This window comes from Oncorhynchus mykiss, chromosome 10 (assembly GCF_057628025.1).
Source record: "Oncorhynchus mykiss isolate SJ-2025 chromosome 10, ASM5762802v1, whole genome shotgun sequence".
NCBI lineage: Eukaryota > Metazoa > Chordata > Actinopteri > Salmoniformes > Salmonidae > Oncorhynchus > Oncorhynchus mykiss.
The window spans coordinates 55,944,462-55,965,058 of NC_143031.1; the positions used below are offsets into that span (position 1 = coordinate 55,944,462).

At 40.6% G+C, this 20,597-nt stretch overlaps 1 protein-coding gene across 4 annotated transcripts in view; it reads left to right on the forward strand.

Moving 5' to 3' along the window:
• arfip1 (ARF interacting protein 1) overlaps positions 1-19,172 on the forward strand; it is a 31,364-nt gene extending 12,192 nt beyond the window's left edge. For 2 of the 4 annotated variants that reach the window (XM_021619097.3, XM_021619095.3), the window contains 7 exons: positions 4,086-4,185; positions 9,983-10,090; positions 10,914-11,026; positions 11,870-12,091; positions 14,861-15,018; positions 15,395-15,569; positions 16,929-19,172. In XM_021619097.3, coding sequence (XP_021474772.2) covers positions 4,086-4,185; positions 9,983-10,090; positions 10,914-11,026; positions 11,870-12,091; positions 14,861-15,018; positions 15,395-15,569; positions 16,929-17,084 — 1,032 coding nt within the window. In that variant the 3' untranslated portion in view covers positions 17,085-19,172. The remainder of the gene's footprint in view (positions 1-4,085; positions 4,186-9,982; positions 10,091-10,913; positions 11,027-11,869; positions 12,092-14,860; positions 15,019-15,394; positions 15,570-16,928) is intronic. The other 2 variants (XM_021619098.3, XM_021619096.3) reach the window with 1 other exon arrangement.
• The last annotated feature ends 1,425 nt before the right edge of the window (positions 19,173-20,597 follow it).

A 20,597-nucleotide genomic window follows, 5' to 3' on the forward strand; every position in this document is an offset into this window, starting at 1 on the left:
GTAACCGAAAGGTTGCAAGTTCATATCCCCGAGCTGACAAGGTACACATCTGTTGTTCTGCCCCTGAACAGGCAGTTAACCCACTGTTCCTAGGCCGTCATTGAGAATAAGAATTTGTTCTTAACTGACTTGCCTAGTAAAAAAAAAAAAATGCCCATGATTTTGGAATGAGATGTTCAACGAGCAGGTGTCCACATGTAGTGTACTTACTTAATTTTTTAAAAAGTTTGACCATCAGACAAGTCTTTTGAGGCCCGTGGGCGTCCTAGAGCAAACAACCTACATGTATGTGTTCGTGAGTCTCACCGTTTAGTGTTTAACACAAACTGTTCGGACGCTACAGCTTGTGGAGGCGGTAGAGCAAAACGGAGATCACCTTTGTGTTCGTGAGAGTCTCATCTTTCCATAGAGGTGTCATAATAATTTTTAGGCAAAAATGTTCGGACTCTACAGATAATTTTGTGAGAAGACCGATATCCGGGATGTCTCAAATCTGTGTTTGTCAGACCATAACTCTCATCTTTCACCGCAGATGCTGAAGTGCTTGGATTGAGAAGCATCTAATGCATATCTCTAGGTTAAAATTACAGATTTTTATTGGGATTTTTTAAAATTGTACTTATTAGATTTCCACAGGTTCGCAGACATTACTCTAGGGGATAATAGGGTGTTGGGCCACGGCAAGCCGCCAGAACAGCATTAATGCGCCTTGGCATAGATTCGACAAGTGTCTGGAACTTTATTGGATAGCTGTGACACCATTCTTCCACAGGAAATTCAATAATTTGGTGTTTTGTTGATGGTGGTGGAAAATGCTTTGTCAGTCATCATTCCAGAATCTCCCATAAGTGTTCAATTGGGTCAAGATCTGGTGACTGCCATGCATATGGACATAGTTATCATGCTCATCAAACCATTCGGTAGCCACTCGTGCCCTGGGGATGTGGGCATTGTCAATGAGCCTGCCCAGCATTTTTTTTGACCCTGCTTTCAATATACTTGGTCTCCCTCATTTAAAGTAATTTGATGCCCCAGCTGTGCATTTGAAACAGTAGCAGCAGCTCTTTTTGTGGCTCCACATCATGGGATTTAATTATGGACAAACCTATACTTAGGCTATGCATCTACACTAACTCCCCATAATGACAAAGTGAAAACATGTTTTTACACATTTTTGCTAATTTTATTGAAAATGAAATACATAGATGTCTCTTGTGTAAGTATTCACACCCATGAGTCAATTCTTTGTAGAAACACCTTTGGCGGCAGTTACAGCTTTGAGTCATCTTGGCTATGTCAGTATCAGCTTTGCACATCAGGATTTGGGCATTTTTCGCCCATTTTTCATTGCAATTTTTCTCAAGCTCTGTTACGTTAGTTTGGGAGCTTTGGTGAACAGCAATCTTTACGTCTTTCCACAGACTTTCAATGGGATTCAAGTCTGGGCTTTGGCTTGACAGCTGAAGGACTTTCATATTCTTGTTCTGAAGCCATTCCAGCATGGCTTTGGCTGTATGCTTGGGGTCATTGTCCAGTTGGAATGTAAATCTTTGCCCCAGTCTAAGTTCGTTTGCGCTCTGAAGCAGGTTCTCATCAAGGATTTGCCTGCATTTGACTCTTTCATTGTTCCCTCTATCCTTACCAGTCTCCCAGTCCCTGACGCTGAAAAGCATCCCCATAGCATGATGCTGCCACCACCATGCTTCACGGTAGGGATGGTGTTGGAAGAGTGTTGAGCTGTGCCTGGTTTTCTCCAGACATAGCACTTTGCATTCAGGTCTCATTAAACCACAATCTTTTGCCTTATGATCTGAGACTTTCACATGCCTTTTTGCAAACTCCAGGCGTGCTGTCATGTGCTTTTTTCTCAGGAGTGTCTTCCGTCTAGCCGCTCTCCCATAAAGCCCAGATTGGTGAAGTGCTGTGGAGACTGTTGTCCTTCTGGCAGCTTCTCTGATCTCAGCAGAGGAACTCTGTAGTTCTGGTCATTGGGTTCTTTACAAACACGTGACTGGCTCAACTGTTCTGGGGAAATATGGTATTCTATGTATAATAATGTGATAAGTGAAAGGAAGAACGCGATATGCTTCATCTCCTAATGTATTGCACACGTTGACTGCAGGTATTTTCTTAAAGTAGCTACAAATATTAAAACGTATTGTAAAACTAAAATTCAACGGTATGGAAAAAGCAGCCTGTGGCTAGTTCCTAATACCCCAGTATACATTATACCACCCAAGCCTAACTGGTATACATGTAATCCTACATATGTAATGGATCAAACCATAGGCCTATTCTTGTCCGTTGTCCATGTGGTATTGTTGCTGCTCTCTATCTATGCCCATGTTTATCATGTATTGATTGATGAATATATCATACTTATCCAGTTTAGAAAATGCAGACCGATGGTACATGGTATTAACATGAATGTCAAGACAGACATTGTGGAAATTGGTCGCATGCAGTTCAAATCCCGCCGATCCTCTGTTTGTCACTGACGGTAAGGCTTTTGTGACCATTGTAAGCACACAGAACATCGCCGCATTGGGGTCTTGCTGTCTAATTTATGTTTAGGGATCGTGCCGTGCTTTGTTAGGCTCTATGGTGTAATAAGGGGCAAGCAATAATGCTATATTTCCCATAAGAACAGTTACAAATCTCTGACATGCGTGCCTATTTTATGATGGAATAAATTGTAATACATAGTTCCGTAGTCTGGCGCAGCAGTAACGCTCCCGACTTGGGACCGTATGTCCCCACGGCGATGGGTCTCTGCTCACCTAACTGTTTGTGCCCTTCCTTTTCTGTACCTCCTCCTTGGTTTGAGGTTACTTAGGTGTTTGGGCCACACATTCTGAACATGTGGATTTTACCCCCATCACTAAATTTTTTTTTTTTCTGTTAGCATTGGCTATAGTTAAGTTAGCAGTGGCTTTTGAAACACATCCGAATCAACCCGTAAGTGACAAACTAGAGCTAAGTATAAAAATAAATGAATGTCCTTTTAAAATAATGTCATACGAATCATGTTAATTACAGAACATTGTCATGATGTGTAGGATACATGATCATTGTCATCTCCCTTTTAAAGTGAATTCCAATGTGTTGCCCAATGGTGGCAACTTGATCTCTTACACTGGACGTCAGCCAATAGCTTTGAGGCCGCGGGTGTGATTCATGGTGATTTGAGAGGAATGCAGCAAGATATGTACTTAAAGGGAAAATCTATTCTCATAAAACCTGTACAGGACACATGTTTCTTGAAGTCCTTCAGTTGTCAGGAGTATTTTTTTTTATCTTAGTGACGATTGTAGTTCCATTTCGTGACAGTCTGTGATGCTTTCGATGTCTGTCTGTGCATGGGCACATTTTTGAAAATGAAATTCTGCGATTGTTCAGTTTCTGTAAACGGTGAGAATGCATCAACTTAGGTCGAACTCATTGGTGGTGGTGGAAAAAGTACTCGACGTTCATACTAGAGTAAAAGTAAAGATACCTTAATATAAAATGACTCAAGTACAAGTGAAAGTTACCCAGTAAAATACTACTTGAGAAAGTATTCGTTTTTAAATATACTTAAGTATCAAAAGTAAACGTAGTTGCTAAAATATACTTACGTTTCAAAAGTAAACGTATGAATAATTACATTCCTTATTAAGCAAACCAGACGGCACAATTGTCTTGTTTTTTACGGATAGACAGGGTCACACCAACACTCAGACATCATTTTAAAAACAAAACATTTGTGTTTTGTGAGTCCGCCAGATCAGAGGCAGTAGGGATGACCAGGAATGTTCTCTTGATAATGTGCGAATTGGACCATTTTCTCTCCTGCAAAGCATTCAAAATGTAACGAATACTTTTGTGTGTCAGGGAAAACATAGAGTAAAAAGTAAAGAATTTTCTTTAGTAATATATTGAATTAAAAGTTAGAATATATAAATAACAAGGTAAAGTACAGATACCCCCCAAAAAGGACTTTAGTACTTTAAAGTATTTTTACTTAAGTACTTTACACCAGTGTCGTATTCTTCAATGTGAACCCCTTTCCTCTGACCGTTGCAATTTTTCCTCCCTGACTTTAGGACCCTTCTTACGGGGACCTGAACCTGTCAGAAAGCCACATCCACTCTAGCAGCTTTGCCTCGATGACAGAGGGCATCATTGCATCAGGACCATACAAAGGTACAGTAACCAGACTATCAAGAAATGGCGTGCAGCAGCAAATTGAATGTAAAGACTGTTTCCAGTGAGTGCGGTTTTTCCTTTTCTACTCTAACCAGAGTACCTAGTACATTTTCTTTAAAAAAAACATTTTTGGTGGGGGGTGGAGTGTAGGTCAGCTTTAATATTGCAGATTGTGGCTTCCATCAGTGTTGTCTGCCTCATTTCCAATCCCCCAGATGTACAAAAAAATACATTATACTGGCAGTACATCTTACAATTGTTATCTTTTGGTTTTAACTCCATCTTTCAGCTACCCTCAACCCCTTCCATCTATCTCTGAAGACCATCTAGTTTTGTTTTTTTATTTTTCAACTGTGCTGTTTCACAAAAGTTCTTAACCTACATACAGTTGAAGTTGGAAGTTTACATACACTTAGGTTGGAGTCATTAAAACTTGTTTTTCAACCACTCCACAAATTTCTTGTTAACAAACTATAGTTTTGGCAAGTCGGTTAGGACATCTACTTTGTGCATGACACAAGTCATTTTTCCAACAATTGTTTACAGACAGATTATTTCACTTATAATTAACTGTATCACTATTCCAGTGGGTCAGATGTTTACATACACTAAGTTGACTGTGCCTTTAAACAACTTGGAAAATTCCAGAAAAGGTCATCGCTTTAGAAGCATCTGATAGGCTAATTGACATCATTTGAGTCAATTGGAGGTGTACCTGTATATGTATTTCAAGGCCTACCTTCAAACTCAGTGCCTCTTTGCTTGACATCATGGGAAAATCAAAAGAAATCGGCCAAGACCTCAGAAAAAAGAAATTGTAGTCCTCCACAAGTCTGGTTCATCCTTGGGAGCAATTTCCAAAAGCCAGAAGGTACCACATTAATCTTTACAAACAATAGTACGCAAGTATAAACACCATGGGACCACGCAGCCATCATACCGCCCAGGAATGAGACACGTTCTGTCTCCTAGATATGATCATACTTTGGAGCGAGAAGTGCAAATCAATCCCACTGTCCTTTAGTAGTGGTTTCTTTGCAGCAATATGACCAAAAAGGCCTGATTTCAAGCAGTCTCCTCTGAACAGTTGATTTTGAGATGTGTCTTACTTGAACTCTGAAGGATTTATTTGTGCTACAATTTCTGAGGCTGGTACTCCATTGAACTTAAACACTGCAGCAGAGGTAGCTCTGGGTCTTCCTTTCCTGTGGTGGGCCTCATGAGAGGCAGTTTCATCGTGGCCCTTGATGGTTTTTGCGACTGCGCTTGAAGAAACTTTCTAAGTTCTTGAAAAGTTACGTATTGACTGACCTTGTCTTAAAACCTCTTATGGATTGGACCCTTAAAAAAAAAAAAAAGAATCCACCTAAAATGACACACCCATATCTAACTTCCTGTAGCTCAAGACATTAAGCAAGGATATGCATATTCTTGATACCATTTAAAAGGAAACACTTTGAAGTTTGTGGTAATGTAGAATATAACACATTAGATCTGGAAAAAGATAGTACAAACAAAAACACATGTTTTAATTGTTGTTGCGTCTTTGAAATGCAAGCGAAAGGCCAGACAGTGATGTAGAATTCTAGGTGTAATTTAGATATTGTCCACAAGATGGCAGCAGTGTGTGCATTGTTTCAGACTGATTCAGTGACAAATTACATCACAACACAATATTTTGTATAAAGTCTGCCAGGAGTTTGCTCAAATGTGCCAAATTGGTCCATTTTATACTTTTTCAAGTATAGAGAACATACAAAAATGCTATGGTAATAAAAATAAAAAAATCCCTGGAATGAGTAGGTGTATCCAAACTTTTGACTGGTACTTTTGACTGGTACTGTGTGTGTGTGAGTATTGATTAAATAAAATAAAAATGTCTATTTTTTGGACTGTATTGAAAATCATACTGTCGGTATTTCAAAATACCCCAGTATGGTATACTGCCCAAGCCTAGTTTGCGTTATTCCTGTGTTTCGACCCTCCACACTCGCCCTCCTCATTCAACCCCGGTGTTCAGGTTGCAAAATGCAAGGTACTGTTTGTGTCGCCCTAACAAGCTGCCCTTCTGTCCAGCGCCAGAGATATGGATAGATGAGGATGACATTTTAATTTATAAAGGAGGAGTCCAATTGAGTTTTAATGAATTGCCTCTGATCTCCGTTTGATTTTCTCCTGGCTCCCCTTTCTTTCATTATCGCATCCTCGTTACACATGCAAATAAATTAACTCTCTCCCCCTTGGCAACGGACTGGAGGCGCTGGCGTCCGGAGGTTGCTGCGGACTCGTGAGTGTCCGCCGTCCCCTCTCAAGTCATGTAGATATCGTTTATTACTCGGAATTAATCAAGACCTATTGGAAAATTATTAACACAAGCTGTATAGATTTCAGGCTGTGGTGGGAACTGGAAAATACTTACCTTGGCATGCCCATTCAAGGGAGGCAGGTGAAGTCACTGAACACAGAGACTTGACGTTTGTATCAATTGACTCTTGTGACTGTAATTAACGGAACCAAAGTTTCACTTCAATGATACAGTATTTATGCAACAATATTCAACACGACAGCCCTTTTGTCCAGGTCCACATAATGTCTTTTTAATACATTTGTTTTCTCTTTTCAGTGTAAATTATTATGTAACATTCTTACAACCTGGTGTGTGTGTGTGTGTGTGTGTGTGTGATACAACCATCCTAGCTCTGCAGATTTTGTTGTGAAGAGTCAGAATCATTTGATCACTTGTTTTGGTACTGTAGCTTGTTTTTGGTCGCAGGTTCAGGAATGACTGAAGATTTACAACATTTACTTGGAGCTAACTTTGCAAATAGCACTGCTGGGGAATTAGAAAAGTCATAGTAAATCGATCAATAATATAATAATTTTAACAAAACATTTTCTTGAATTTATAATCTGTAGAAACTATGAGAAAGGTTCAGGATTTTTGTGACATATCACAGTACAGTTGAAAAATATGGCGACGAGCAATCCCGTAACCGGGAGCGTAATTATAGCCTCAAGCTCATTACCATAACGCAACGTTAACTATTCATGAAAATCGCAAATGAAATAAATATATTGGCTCTCAAGCTTAGCCTTTTGTTAACAACACTGTCATCTCAGATTTTCAAAATATGCTTTTCAACCATAGCAAACAAGCATTTGTGTAAGAGTATTGATAGCTAGCATAGCATTAAGCCTAGCATTCAGCACGCAACATTTTCACAAAAACAAGAAAAGCATTCAAATAAAATAATTTACCTTTGAAGAACTTCGGATATTTTCAATGAGGAAACTCTGTTAGATAGCAAATGTTCAGTTTTTCCAAAAATATTATTTGTGTAGGAGAAATCGCTCCGTTTTGTTCATCACGTTTGGCTAAGAAAAAACCCTGAAAATTCAGTCATTATAACGCCAAACTTTTTTCCAAATTAACTCCATAATATCGACAGACACATGGCAAACGTTGTTTAGAATCAATCCTCAAGGTGTTTTTCACATATCTATTCGATGATATATAATTCGTGGAAGTTTGGTTTCTCCTCTGAACGACATGGAAAAATGCATGCAGCTGGAGATTGCGCACCAATTTCGACGGAGGACACCAGGCGGACACCTGGTAAATGTGGTCTCTTATGGTCAATCTTCCAATGATGTGCCTACAAAAACGACAGAAAGTGTAGGCTCATTCCTGGCGCATTCACAGCCATATAAGGAGACATTGGAACACAGCGCCTTCAAAATCTGGGACATTTCCTGTTTGAAATTTCATCTTGGTTTCGCCTGTAGCATCAGTTCTGTGGCACTCACAGATATCTTTGCAGTTTTGGAAACGTCAGTGTTTTCTTTCCAAAGCTGTCAATTATATGCATAGTCGAGCATCTTTTCGTGACAAAATATCTTGTTTAAAACAGGAACGTTTTTCATCCAAAAATGAAATACTGCCCCCAGAGTTTCAAGAGGTTAATTGAAACCAAACCTGGATGGTGGTAGGGGTTGGGGGGAGCTGAAGGGAGGAACAAAAAAAAACAAGGCGACTAATATACTGTGTCAGTAAAATGTATGTATAAGCAGGAAGTAGAAGCTTAGGTATTGTTGTCCATTAGGTTACTCCAATTAGAGGAGGGAGGATCGGGTTAGGGGAAAAATAATAAAGAAGGAAAATATACACTACCGGTTAAAAGTTTGGGGTCACTTAGAAATGTCCTTGGTTTTGAAAGAAAAGCAATTTTTTTTTTGTCCATTTAAAAAAACATCAAATCAGAAATACAGTGTAGACATTGTTTACGTTGTAAATGACTATTGTAGCTGGAAACGGATGATTTTGAATAGAATATCTACATAGGTGTATAGAGGCTATTATCAGCAACCATCACTCTTGTGTTCCAATGGCACGTTGTGTTAGCTAATCCAAGTTGATCATTTTAAAAGGCTAATTGATTTAGTTTGGGAAACGGGCACCTCACAAGCCTTCAACTGGCAGCTTCATTAAATAGTGTCCGCAAAACACCAGTCTCAACGTCAACAGTGAAAAGGCGACTCTGGGATGCTGGCCTTCTATGCAGAGTTCATTTGTCCAGTGTCTGTGTTCTTTTGCTCAATCTTTTCTTTTTATTGGCCAGTCTGATATGGCTTTTTCTTTGCTACACTGCCATTGGAACACAGGAGTAATGGTTGCTGATAATGGGCCTCTGTACGCCTATGTAGATATTCCATTTACAATCTGCCATTTCCAGCTACAATTGTCATTTCCAACATTAACAATGTCTACACTATCTTTCTGATCAATTTGATGTTATGTTAATGGACAAAAAAATGTGGACATTCCTAAGTGACCGCAAACTTTTCAACAAACAATACATGGGCAATAATAATGATAATGCAGTGGGTACACTTTGAAAGTTGTAGTCCTTTCCGACATAGCTAGCGTACAGTAGTGTTGGTTGATAGTAGCCACATACTTAGCATCAGAGGTTTTGCGTGATGTGCTGAAATGCCCAGTCATCACCAGCAAGGCGGCGGTGGGTCGAACCGTGTCCCAGGCAACAACTTTGAACTCTGTTTGTTGTATACCTTTCTGTTTGTGGGTATGTGGTGTGCATAAGGACACATCAACACACTGAGAAGGTTCCTGACCTGACCTGGGCCAGTGTTCACAAAGCGTCTGATCTGGGATCTGTCCATGTGATATTTCATTCATTATGGTCTAAACTTATCTTAGATCAGCACTCCTACTCTGAGACACTTTATGATTACAGACTCAGACCTGATATGTCACTTCTCAACTGGCTAACCCATAAAAGCATCCAAAGGCAAGTCTACAAAGACAGAAAGGGTTCTATCATTGCGGCCTGTCATTTTACAGCAACATCTGTGCTTTTCATTAAAGGTCGAGCATAGGCTTAAATGGCAAGTACAGAACGTTTGTTCCATGGAGGTTTCACTGACAAGTAACATCAAACCAAAAGCAAGGTGCAGGCATAGTACATTGTGTCCAATGTGGTGTCAGGTAGTCCAATTGCTTTAGGAGTCTTTACTTGGTACGATATGAACCTAGTTGTGCCACTAATCCCCTTTTAGTCCAGTGGGACTGTTCTGTGCCTGTCATCTCAAGATTACACCTCTTATTCGGTCTTTAGTGGTGGACCACCCCATCCATAGTGCCATTCAGACCCAAAGGAACACCCAAGGAAGATCTGTGGGAGATTCCATTTGACAGCTCTAGATAAGGGGGGGGGGGGGGGGGGTTGTTGAATTGACTTACTAATCAATCGCCACTGTTGCCTGCTGTTTCCAGTGTCAGCAAGCCAGCCCACGTCTCCCGTGGCACCTGTAGCTCCCAGCTCAGCCGCGGCTAGCCGTCTGGCACGACCCATCAGCGATAGTCAGACTGAGATACAGAAAGGTACCCGCAGCAACAGAGACAGTATATATATATATATACAGACTTGCTTTCTGCTCCTTCTTATTTCTGGTTGGGCTTCTCTCCCTTGCTCCTTCCTTTGTATCAAGGCTCTGTGTCATTCCTTCAAAATCCATCGTCCACGTCCTTCTTCATCGACTTCTACTGCCGTTTCTCTTCTGTCTTCGCGTCCTTCCCCTCTCTCTCTTCGTTCAATTTCACCTTTGGCTTTTAGCTGCGAAGGATGCAATTACCTGAAAGCTTGACGGTGGTGTCTGGTTTGTAACAGCTGAGGTTAGGCCACTGGAAACTAATTATGTCGGTTGTCTGCATTTCTCCCATAGCTGGTTATAGGGGTCCTCATCTTGTTTTAACATTTCACAAACATACTTGCTAGGACCTTACACAGCTTCACCTGAGTTTTAATCAGCATCCCTGCTTAACTCCTGTGTCCTCCTTGCATCACTGGGCTCCCATAGTTCCTTGCCAGACCTCCCTCAAATGGAAAAACCTCCCTTCTACTCTAAATGAAACTCCTTGCTGTTGCTTGTTACTAATTTATTTTCCCTGCAGGTAAACATATATACTTTAGTATTTCACCTGTAGATGATAATCGTCAAAGTATCATAGTCGCCATCTAACTTTTACTCAGTGTTTCCATGTTCCAGTCTGATGACATGACTGGAAATGGTATATCAATCCTATGATTGATTCACCGTAGTCTCACATCTACATTTTATATTCTCCAACACTGTATCTTCCCAGAGCCCCAAGCTAACAGATACAGCCTCTCTCGACCATTCATGACAGTCGCCTTTCTCTTCAGGCACTATGCAAGGGCAGCCACAGAGCGGGCCGGTGGTCCTGGCAGACGACCTGAAGAACCCGGCCATGGAAAAACTGGACCTAGTGAGGAAGTGGAGCATCAACACGTACAAAGTAATATTTGCCACCAGTACTTACTGCCTCTCTTTCTTTTCTAACTCCCACTCACTCATTCTCAACCTTGCTTTTTCACACCCCTATCTCCTTAGTACCTTTCTCCTCTCACAATCCGGTTCCCACTTTGCAGGTAGACTACCCCTTTTTTCCTGGCATCGCACAACACACACACACACACACACACAGCTTTTCATAGCCAGGGTTGGATTGGTGAGCTACCTATGATCTCATCTGTCCATAATTCCCCAGTGTGCTGTGAATGTTTACTTCTGGCTCCCCTGCTTTATTGTACGCTCACAAAAGAACAAGACAAAAGGGTTGCTGTAGAACATCTGATTTAGCCAAACTGTTTCTCAGTGATAATACACGGCACTACATACTTTTAATACCCATTAAAGATATTGCTTTGAATGTGATCAGAGATTTAGGTAAAAATTTAAATAAAATCTGTCTGTTCCCAGAGCCAACATACAGGCTTTAGCTTGGAGGGCTAACATGGTATTGAGACATGTCGATGACCTGGGTTTGATACCTGGGGTTGGTTACACTAGGATCCTAACTATGTGTCTGATGTTGGGTTCTCAACCCAACATCAGATTCACTAGAATTCTAACGATGTTGGCGCTATCTCATTTGAAACCATGGTCAGCTACTCTCGGATGCTAACTATGCTAACACTAATTTGTTTGAAACCCCAGGTCAGTTACATTGGGATAATATATGTCAACGCTAACTTGTTTGAAACGCAAGGTCCGTTATTCTCAAATGCTAACAATGCTAATGCTAAATCATTCCATTTGGTCAGTTACACTAGGAATGCTAACACTTCTCTCCCCGCAGTGCACCAGGCAGATCTTGTCGGAGAAGCTGGGCCGCGGCTCACGGACGGTGGACCTGGAGCTGGAGGGGCAGATCGAAGTGCTGCGCGACAACAAGCGCAAGTACGAACACGTGGTCAAGCTGACCCAGACTCTGGCCAACCAGCTCACCCAGATGATGCAGACTCAGCGGCAGCTTGGCGACGCCTTCGCTGACCTCGGCCTCAAGTCGCCAGAGCTCCATGTGAGTCAGTCACTATTTTTTAACTCTGACCTAAACGAGCAACCTGAAGCTGGAGTAGGTTGAAGTAGTTGAAACGAATACAAGATCAGTTTTTTTCTTCATGCCTGTAATGTTAATGGAAGGTTAGGATTGGGAGTAAAGTAACCTCCTCCTAGATCTGTGGTTTGGGACATACCTTTTAAGGATGGCCGTTTCTGGCTCTGGTTTGTTATCAGTACTCTGAGATTACTTCTATTCCTCATCACTTTTTTTCCATAACCACTGATAGCTAGGTGAAAGGACTGGGTAGGTTAACACTATTCTGCTTTCACCTGTCAGATCAGTCAGTGATTTTCTCCCTTTTTTTACTCGAGCTGCTTCAGGTTGCCTCATTTCGGATGATGCTGAGTGGGTTCACTTGTGTTGAATTCTCAAATGCACTAAAAGCCTTTGATAAATTGGTTTAATTTGTATCTATATAAAATGGATTTAAAAGACAGACCGCTTAATGTAAAGAGGGACCTATTTTATGTGACTTAGCTGTTTTATACATGATGCATAATTTATTATTTGTAGTAAATGTATTATTGATGTACCCTGAAATAATAAACAAATGTCCCTCGCACTAACTCTCTTGCACTGGCTCTATGCATACTCACACATACTACACTGGCTTTCCAACACACACACACACACACACACACACACACACACTGCATACGCTCACACACACAAAACACGCCTACATGCATATTGACCCTAAACACAGACACACTTTCACCCTCTTCACATACGCTGCTTCCACTCTGTTTCCTGACAAGGGGTTGGAACAAATGATTTCTCAATCATTTCATTCTGAACAGAACCGTCATTTCCACCCCACCCACTGTTCCAAACAGCAAAGTGAAGTTCTGAACCGGTTCGAACCCCCAACAAGTAATGGTTTATATAGTTTCTTTCTCTTCCATTTTAAACCTCAAATAATGGTATAATTTCTTTTTTTTTTTTTACATTTAGCTCTACTTTAAATTACTTCACCAATGGATAGAGCAGCTTGCTATGGAGTAGGCAAGATATGTACATGCATTGGACAGACAAGTGTAGGGTGCGGCAGAAATTTTCCGGGGTGAGAAGAGTGCTGGGCATGAAGGCATGGGCATGTTATGGCATGCATGATCTGAATTAGGCCCACAGAATTAGATCTATGAAGGAGGGGCTTCGATGAGGAAACTTTTGAATGTCTTTGAACTTCGGAGTTTGCTTAACTGACATTGGACCAGGGATAGCCCTTGATCATGACTCTCAGTTCCATTACATTACACATAATGAGGCCGTTAGTTTTAAGAGCTAGACCACAGCTAGCTGGTATGTGTAGAGCGGCACCAGAGTTAAAGTAAAGACTTTTGTAGTTAATAAATCCAATGTGAAACGTGATATCGATAGTAACCTTAACCAGAATTGATAAAGTTCATCCATTGTTCTCTTAATTAAAAAAATCCCTCTTGCTAATTTTTAAATCACGCTTGTAACGTCAGTAGCTACAGTAGACTGCATGCTTCGGAGGGAGGGGAAGGTAGCCTACATACACACCTGGCAAAGATTTTCAGCTGGTGGGCAGCCAGACACTGGAAGTTTGAGTGACAGTGAGGGCTTTGCATAGGCGCTTTGAGTTTTTTTGTGGGACTGGAACAAACTGCACGGAACATAAAATAACGTTATTAACCGTTTCATATGCTTTTAAAATAACACGGCTCTGTTGCGGAAAAGTATAGATAACTTTCGTTCTGGTTCCGTTCCTCCCAAAAATGTTATTTTCCGGTTTTGTTATGTTCGCTGAACCGTTTCCTATCTCCTGATTGCCTGGTCCCTTTTATCCCTACCTACATGTACATATTACCTCAACTACCTCGTTATTTTGTGTTACTATTTCCTTATTTTTTTGTGCACATTTTTCTTTATAACTTTATTTTTCTTTATAACTTATAATGGTTGGGAAAGGGCTCATTAGTAAGCATTTTACGGTGAAGACCACCTGTTTTTATTCTGCGCATTTATTTGAAATGCATGTTTTGTAAGTATTTGCTTATGCGTAAATGATAGCTAGTTTTTATAGCCACCTAAAACCCTTTTCAGATCTATAGGCAATTATGAACAGTAAACTGGGTGGGACCTGTACTTCATGTTCTATCTTTATTGTAATGGGATTTATGCACATCCCCCCCACCTGCTGCCTAATGAAAGGGTTGTGTGTGTGTGTACATGTTTGTGTTTCAATGTTCTGTTTATAAGATGGTAGCACTGCCATGTTTCGTGTTAGATTTACTTCTGTTGCATGATGAATAAGCCTGTCCAAAATGGTTTATTTGCTGTGACATTTGGGCCTAGACGTTCATGGTTTGTTAAGAGTTAAGACTTCCATTTTGTATTAAAGGTTTAAATAAACATGTATCGAGATTTAAGAAAGCACAGCTCGTGGTTGGAAGTTAAATGTGACTGTCTGAATTGTCATTGGATGTCAAAATGATCTATGAGCTCTCAATTGGAAACCCTTTAAGGGAATTCTATAATGATTCAATATATGTAATTGTGTCCTCACTCTAAAAGCAATTTTCCCATGACATTGATGGGTCACTCAATATCCATTCATCTCTTTAGGAAATAAAGACCTTTTGCCTCATATTTTAGGGAAGTAGTATTTTGATCATATTCAACGATGCTATGCTTGCTCAGATAATACAATTGTTCTATGGTAGTCATTATATAAATGTGTGATGCAATCTTGTCTTTCAGGAGGAGTTTGGCTACAATGCTGACACTCAAAAACTTTTGTCCAAAAATGGGGAGACCCTACTGGGAGCTATCAACTTCTTCATTGCCAATGTGAACACACTGGTGGACAAAACAATTGAGGACACTATGATTAACATCAAACAGTATGAAACTGCCAGGTAATATGAGAATATCAGTTTAAATTGGTTCACTGTTACTTATTGACTGACTTGCATCCTCTTATTGAACATTTTGAGAGCATATGTTATTCCTAGTCATTTTCTGAAATGGACTCAGTTTAGGAAATTGCCATGGCCGATTAAGTGTTTTGGGGAGGTTTCATCAATGTTTTGTAGGATTTTGTTTGACTCTTGGACGTGTTATTTTCCCTAGCCTGGTCGCAGATCTGTTTGTGCTGTATAATCAACTCCTCTGGTCGTTGTCTGGCAAGACGATGACAGCTGGAGTTGTCAAGACGGCTATAGTACCCGAAAAATGTAAGTGAAAAAAATAGTATGTAGTTGACCTCCGTCTGCTCTTTGACATCCCGTGTAGGGTTGAGTTCGATGCGTACCGCACAGACCTGGAGGAATTGAACCTGGGGCCGCGGGATGCCACCACTCTGCCCAAGATAGAATACTCCCAGCAGCAGTTCCAGATCCACCGCGAGAAATACGAGAAGATGCGCAACGACGTCTCCATCAAGCTCAAATTCCTGGAAGAGAACAAGGTATTTCCGATGCTAGTTTTAGGCTACTCCTGATATGGCAGCTAAGTCTTTTTTCAGCATCAAGGGCTAGGACAGAATACATGTGACCAGATTTTGTGTCCTTACTAGGATGTAATTGTCTTGGAACCTTTGCTGTCAACTAGGGATTAACATGGGCAACCAGCATCCCGGGAACACTTCACATTTCCCGAAATAATAACATTTTTCCCCAATGTCGCACTAATGCAATTCCAAAAATTCTCAACATGCGCAGCGGCAGATGAGCCAAAAATAAAATAGCACATTGTCCAAACAGGTTGTTGCATGGAAGCCTTTAGCCAAGTGTATTTACTTCACACAAAGTAACCATAAATTCAAAGCACATGCCTAATTGACACTGCACATGCAACCCGAATGCAGTTAAACACTACACCAGGGGTGGGCAATTCCAGTCCTCGGGGGCCTGATTGGTGTCACAGTTTTGCCCCAGCCCCAGCTAACACACCTGACTCCAATATTCGCCTAATCATGATCTTCAGTTTAGAATGCAATTTGCTTAATCAGGTGTGTTTGCTACGGACGGAGAAAGTGTGACCAATCAGGCCCCCAAGGACTGGAGTTGCCCACCCCTGCCCTACACTATAGCCTATAAAATGTGTGCTTCTTTGAGCTGTCATTGTGACTCTTCAGACAGTCACAAATTGTATAGGCCCATACCTAATTCACTGTTCAAGAGTCGTATGGCTTGGGGCTAGAAGGCCTCTAGGCCTTTTGGACCTAGACTTGGCGCCCTGGTACCACTTGCCATGGTAGCAGAGAGAACAGTCTATGACTAGTGTGGCTGGAATATTTTACCATTTTTAGTGACTTCCTCTGATACCGCCTGGTATGGAGGTCCTGGATGGCAGGAAGCTTGGCCCCCGTGATGTACTGGGCCGTACGCACTACCCTTTGTAGTGCCTTGCGGTCGGAAGCCAAGCAGTTGCCATACCAGGCAGTGATGCAATCAATCAGGATGCTCTCGATGGTGCAGCTGTAGAACTTTTTGAGGATCTGATTACCCATGCCAAATCCTTTCAGTCTCCTCTGGGGGAATAGGTTTTGACGTGCCCTTTTCACGACTGTCTTGGTGTGCTTGTATATGGACTTGGTCTTTTACCCAAATAGGGCTATCTTCTGTATACTGAAATGCTCTGAGACCAGGTTGGCCAAATCTAAAACTGACCAGTGTTGCTGTTTGAAAAGTCTGGTGGGATATTTGCTAAATAAATAAAAAACTGGTCCATTACACAGTTGTTCAACCGGCATTAAATGCAACTGTGTTGTCTGACTCTGTGAGTGCTTATGTCTTTCTGTTCTTTCTCCTCCTTCCTCTCCCAGGTGAAAGTGTTGCACAACCAGCTGATCCTCTTCCACAATGCCATCGCAGCATACTATGCAGGAAACCAGCAGCAGCTGGATCAGACGCTCAAGCAGTTCCACATCAAGTTGAAAATGCCCGGCGGGGATACACCATCTTGGCTGGAGGAGCACTAATCAACCGATCCACCCCTCCCAAAAAATCCAGTGGTTTGGTCTGGAGAGGCATGAGCAAATGCTCTCCCCTCCCTGTCTGCCTCTGTTCCTCCCACTTTTCTTCAGGATTGTAAAAGTTGTTACACTAAGCAACACTAAGACAAATAAATAATAAAAAAACAAAGAAATATTTATCAATCTCTTGGTTGATAAACTGTACGTTCTGTTTTCTACTATGCTCTTGTTCTTCCTGTACAAGGAAATCCATTGACCGTTCTAATCGTGAAGTGGCCATCTCTCTTTTTCTCTCGTTCTCTTCTTTTTTACATGGAACTGCTGCAGTTCTTTTTGAATCATGGGAAATTCACTTTTTGGGGTTGATTTGACAAATCTAGTGAGAAGCACAGAGATGCTAAATACATTTTGGAAAGTGTAAAAGGACTTTTTACTCCAGCTTATGAATGTTGTATCTCGACACTGTAGAGACGTTTTGGGACAAATGGCTGTCATCTTCTTGACTCTGCATCCAGTTGGTTAACTTATCTCCACTTTTTGTAAAACTCTGGCCACCTATTGATGGAGTAACACATGATAGGCATCATTAAATGTACATGATGCATCATAAGCTAGATGTGACACCTGTTATACTCAGTGTATGACTGTAGGAAATGGATTACCACCTTCTTGGAATTAAATACAGTAGATTGGATGGTTGGTTTTCACTGTTTGAGTCATTGCATTGTACTGTAATGAATAGCCATTTTATAACAAGCGTCAATGTCAAGTTTAAGGTGCTATTATGTTGCAATAATGATGTTCATTAGTGTTAACCATTTTGTGTTTGTCTTTGACTTTAATCATGGGTATATGATAGACAATATTAATTATTGAATTGAACATTTTGTAATTCCAGAGAAATTGAAGGACCAGCCTTACCACGTGAACTTGATGTGCCTTGTTTTATGTCTGTACAAATCTCTCGCTCTGTCTGATGTTTCAACTAAACACAGACCCCTCACACTGCCAGCTTCAGGACCACATAGCTGTAGATGGATAGATAAAGAATGGACCAAACATACCTACATCACATACACTCCATACCAACATAAACCACTCAATTATCCTATTTCACGATTACCTCGCCGTGTGAATAGAATCCTTTTTGCTGCATTTGAGAAGCGGGGTAAATATGAGTTAAATCTCTAATTAGCAGCTGTTATCTGCTTTAAAGCTAACCTATATGCTAAACGTGAGCGTAAATGTTTGCATTTTAGAATGAGCAACAAAAGTTCAGTCTTAGCATTGGACAATGACAATCTCTATGCTAGTTAATGGAACAAGAAGCATGTTGATTCCCTTGACTTTCCAATTGCAGTGATTTAAAAAAAAAAAACGATATCTTCCTCTCAAATATATATATATATATATATATATATAATACTGCACATTTATGTGCATGAGACAAAAAACACTTGTAAGAACTGTGTATATGAGTTGAAAGTGGACCTGAAAAACATTTGTACATAGGAAAGACCAGCATCCTCTGCCTGAGCTTCTAACCATTTGAATAGTTATTTTCTGAATACTATGGTTATTTCCTTCGAAAGGACCACAGGTATTCTAGCCAGCTGTCTCGTCCCCGCGGGCAAATTATAGGATGTCATAATGACGTTATATTCTGGTTGAAATGTTAGCCAGATGACAACCAGGTGAATACATCTTTTTCATGGTGCCATATTTTGGTTATCTGGTAAAATGACATTAAACACCTTCCCTTTAGAACCTGACCATAATATTCACAAAATAATGTTATTGCAACCACTTTTGCCCACGGGTTCCTCTGTCTTCTATTTGCACCTACAGTACCATTCCTGCTGTACAACAGCATGTGTGCATTGTACATCAATCTGTTCAATGAATTGATGTAAGCATAGATAAATATATATTTGTAATTTCCTCTATTTTACCTTAGATATTTTATAGGGTATATGAATGAAGCGATGGGGCATTTTTCTCATGGTGATTAACAGATGTTGAGTTCAAAAACAGGTTTCTGAATGTTGTGTAAAGTCTTTTGGGGGAAAATAAAATGTTTTCTTTGTGAATGTCTCATTTGGTGTTTTGGTATGTTTCCAATAATTGAGTGAAGGTGTTTTTATATTTTCACAACTTCTTTGCATTTTTGCCTTTGTTATATGATTTGTGTGTACATTTGGGTGTTTTAGCCTCATTTTGTGCTGCCACCAGGGCCTGCTATGCGAAGGCTTAGCTACAGTATATAAATAAAGATATTTTCTGGTGTCCCCTTTTTTTCTTTTTTTTTTAACCGAAAATGCACATTGATATGGCCTGTTTTCTATTGATAAAGAGATGCATTCATTATGGAAGCATATTTTATGACTAAAGCACATCCTAAAACTGAGTGGAATATATATATATATATATATATATACAGTGCCTTGCGAAAGTATTCGGCCCCCTTGAACTTTGCGACCTTTTGCCACATTTCATGCTTCAAACATAAAGATATAAAACTGTATTTTTTTGTGAAGAATCAACAAGTGGGACACAATCATGAAGTGGAACGACATTTATTGGATATTTCAAACTTTTTTAACAAATCAAAAACTGAAAAATTGGGTGTGCAAAATTATTCAGCCCCCTTAAGTTAATACTTTGTAGCGCCACCTTTTGCTGCGATTACAGCTGTAAGTCGCTTGGGGTATGTCTCTATCAGTTTTGCACATCGAGAGACTGAAATTTTTTCCCATTCCTCCTTGCAAAACAGCTCGAGCTCAGTGAGGTTGGATGGAGAGCATTTGTGAACAGCAGTTTTCAGTTCTTTCCACAGATTCTCGATTGGATTCAGGTCTGGACTATGACTTGGCCATTCTAACACCTGGATATGTTTATTTTTGAACCATTCCATTGTAGATTTTGCTTTATGTTTTGGATCATTGTCTTGTTGGAAGACAAATCTCCGTCCCAGTCTCAGGTCTTTTGCAGACTCCATCAGGTTTTCTTCCAGAATGGTCCTGTATTTGGCTCCATCCATCTTCCCATCAATTTTAACCATCTTCCCTGTCCCTGCTGAAGAAAAGCAGGCCCAAACCATGATGCTGCCACCACCATGTTTGACAGTGGGGATGGTGTGTTCAGCTGTGTTGCTTTTACGCCAAACATAACGTTTTGCAGTGTTGCCAAAAAGTTCAATTTTGGTTTCATCTGACCAGAGCACCTTCTTCCACATGTTTGGTGTGTCTCCCAGGTGGCTTGTGGCAAACTTTAAACGACACTTTTTATGGATATCTTTAAGAAATGGCTTTCTTCTAGCCACTCTTCCATTAAGGCCAGATTTGTGCAATATACGACTGATTGTTGTCCTATGGACAGAGTCTCCCACCTCAGCTGTAGATCTCTGCAGTTCATCCAGAGTGATCATGGGCCTCTTGGCTGCATCTCTGATCAGTCTTCTCCTTGTATGAGCTGAAAGTTTAGAGGGACGGCCAGGTCTTGGTAGATTTGCAGTGGTCT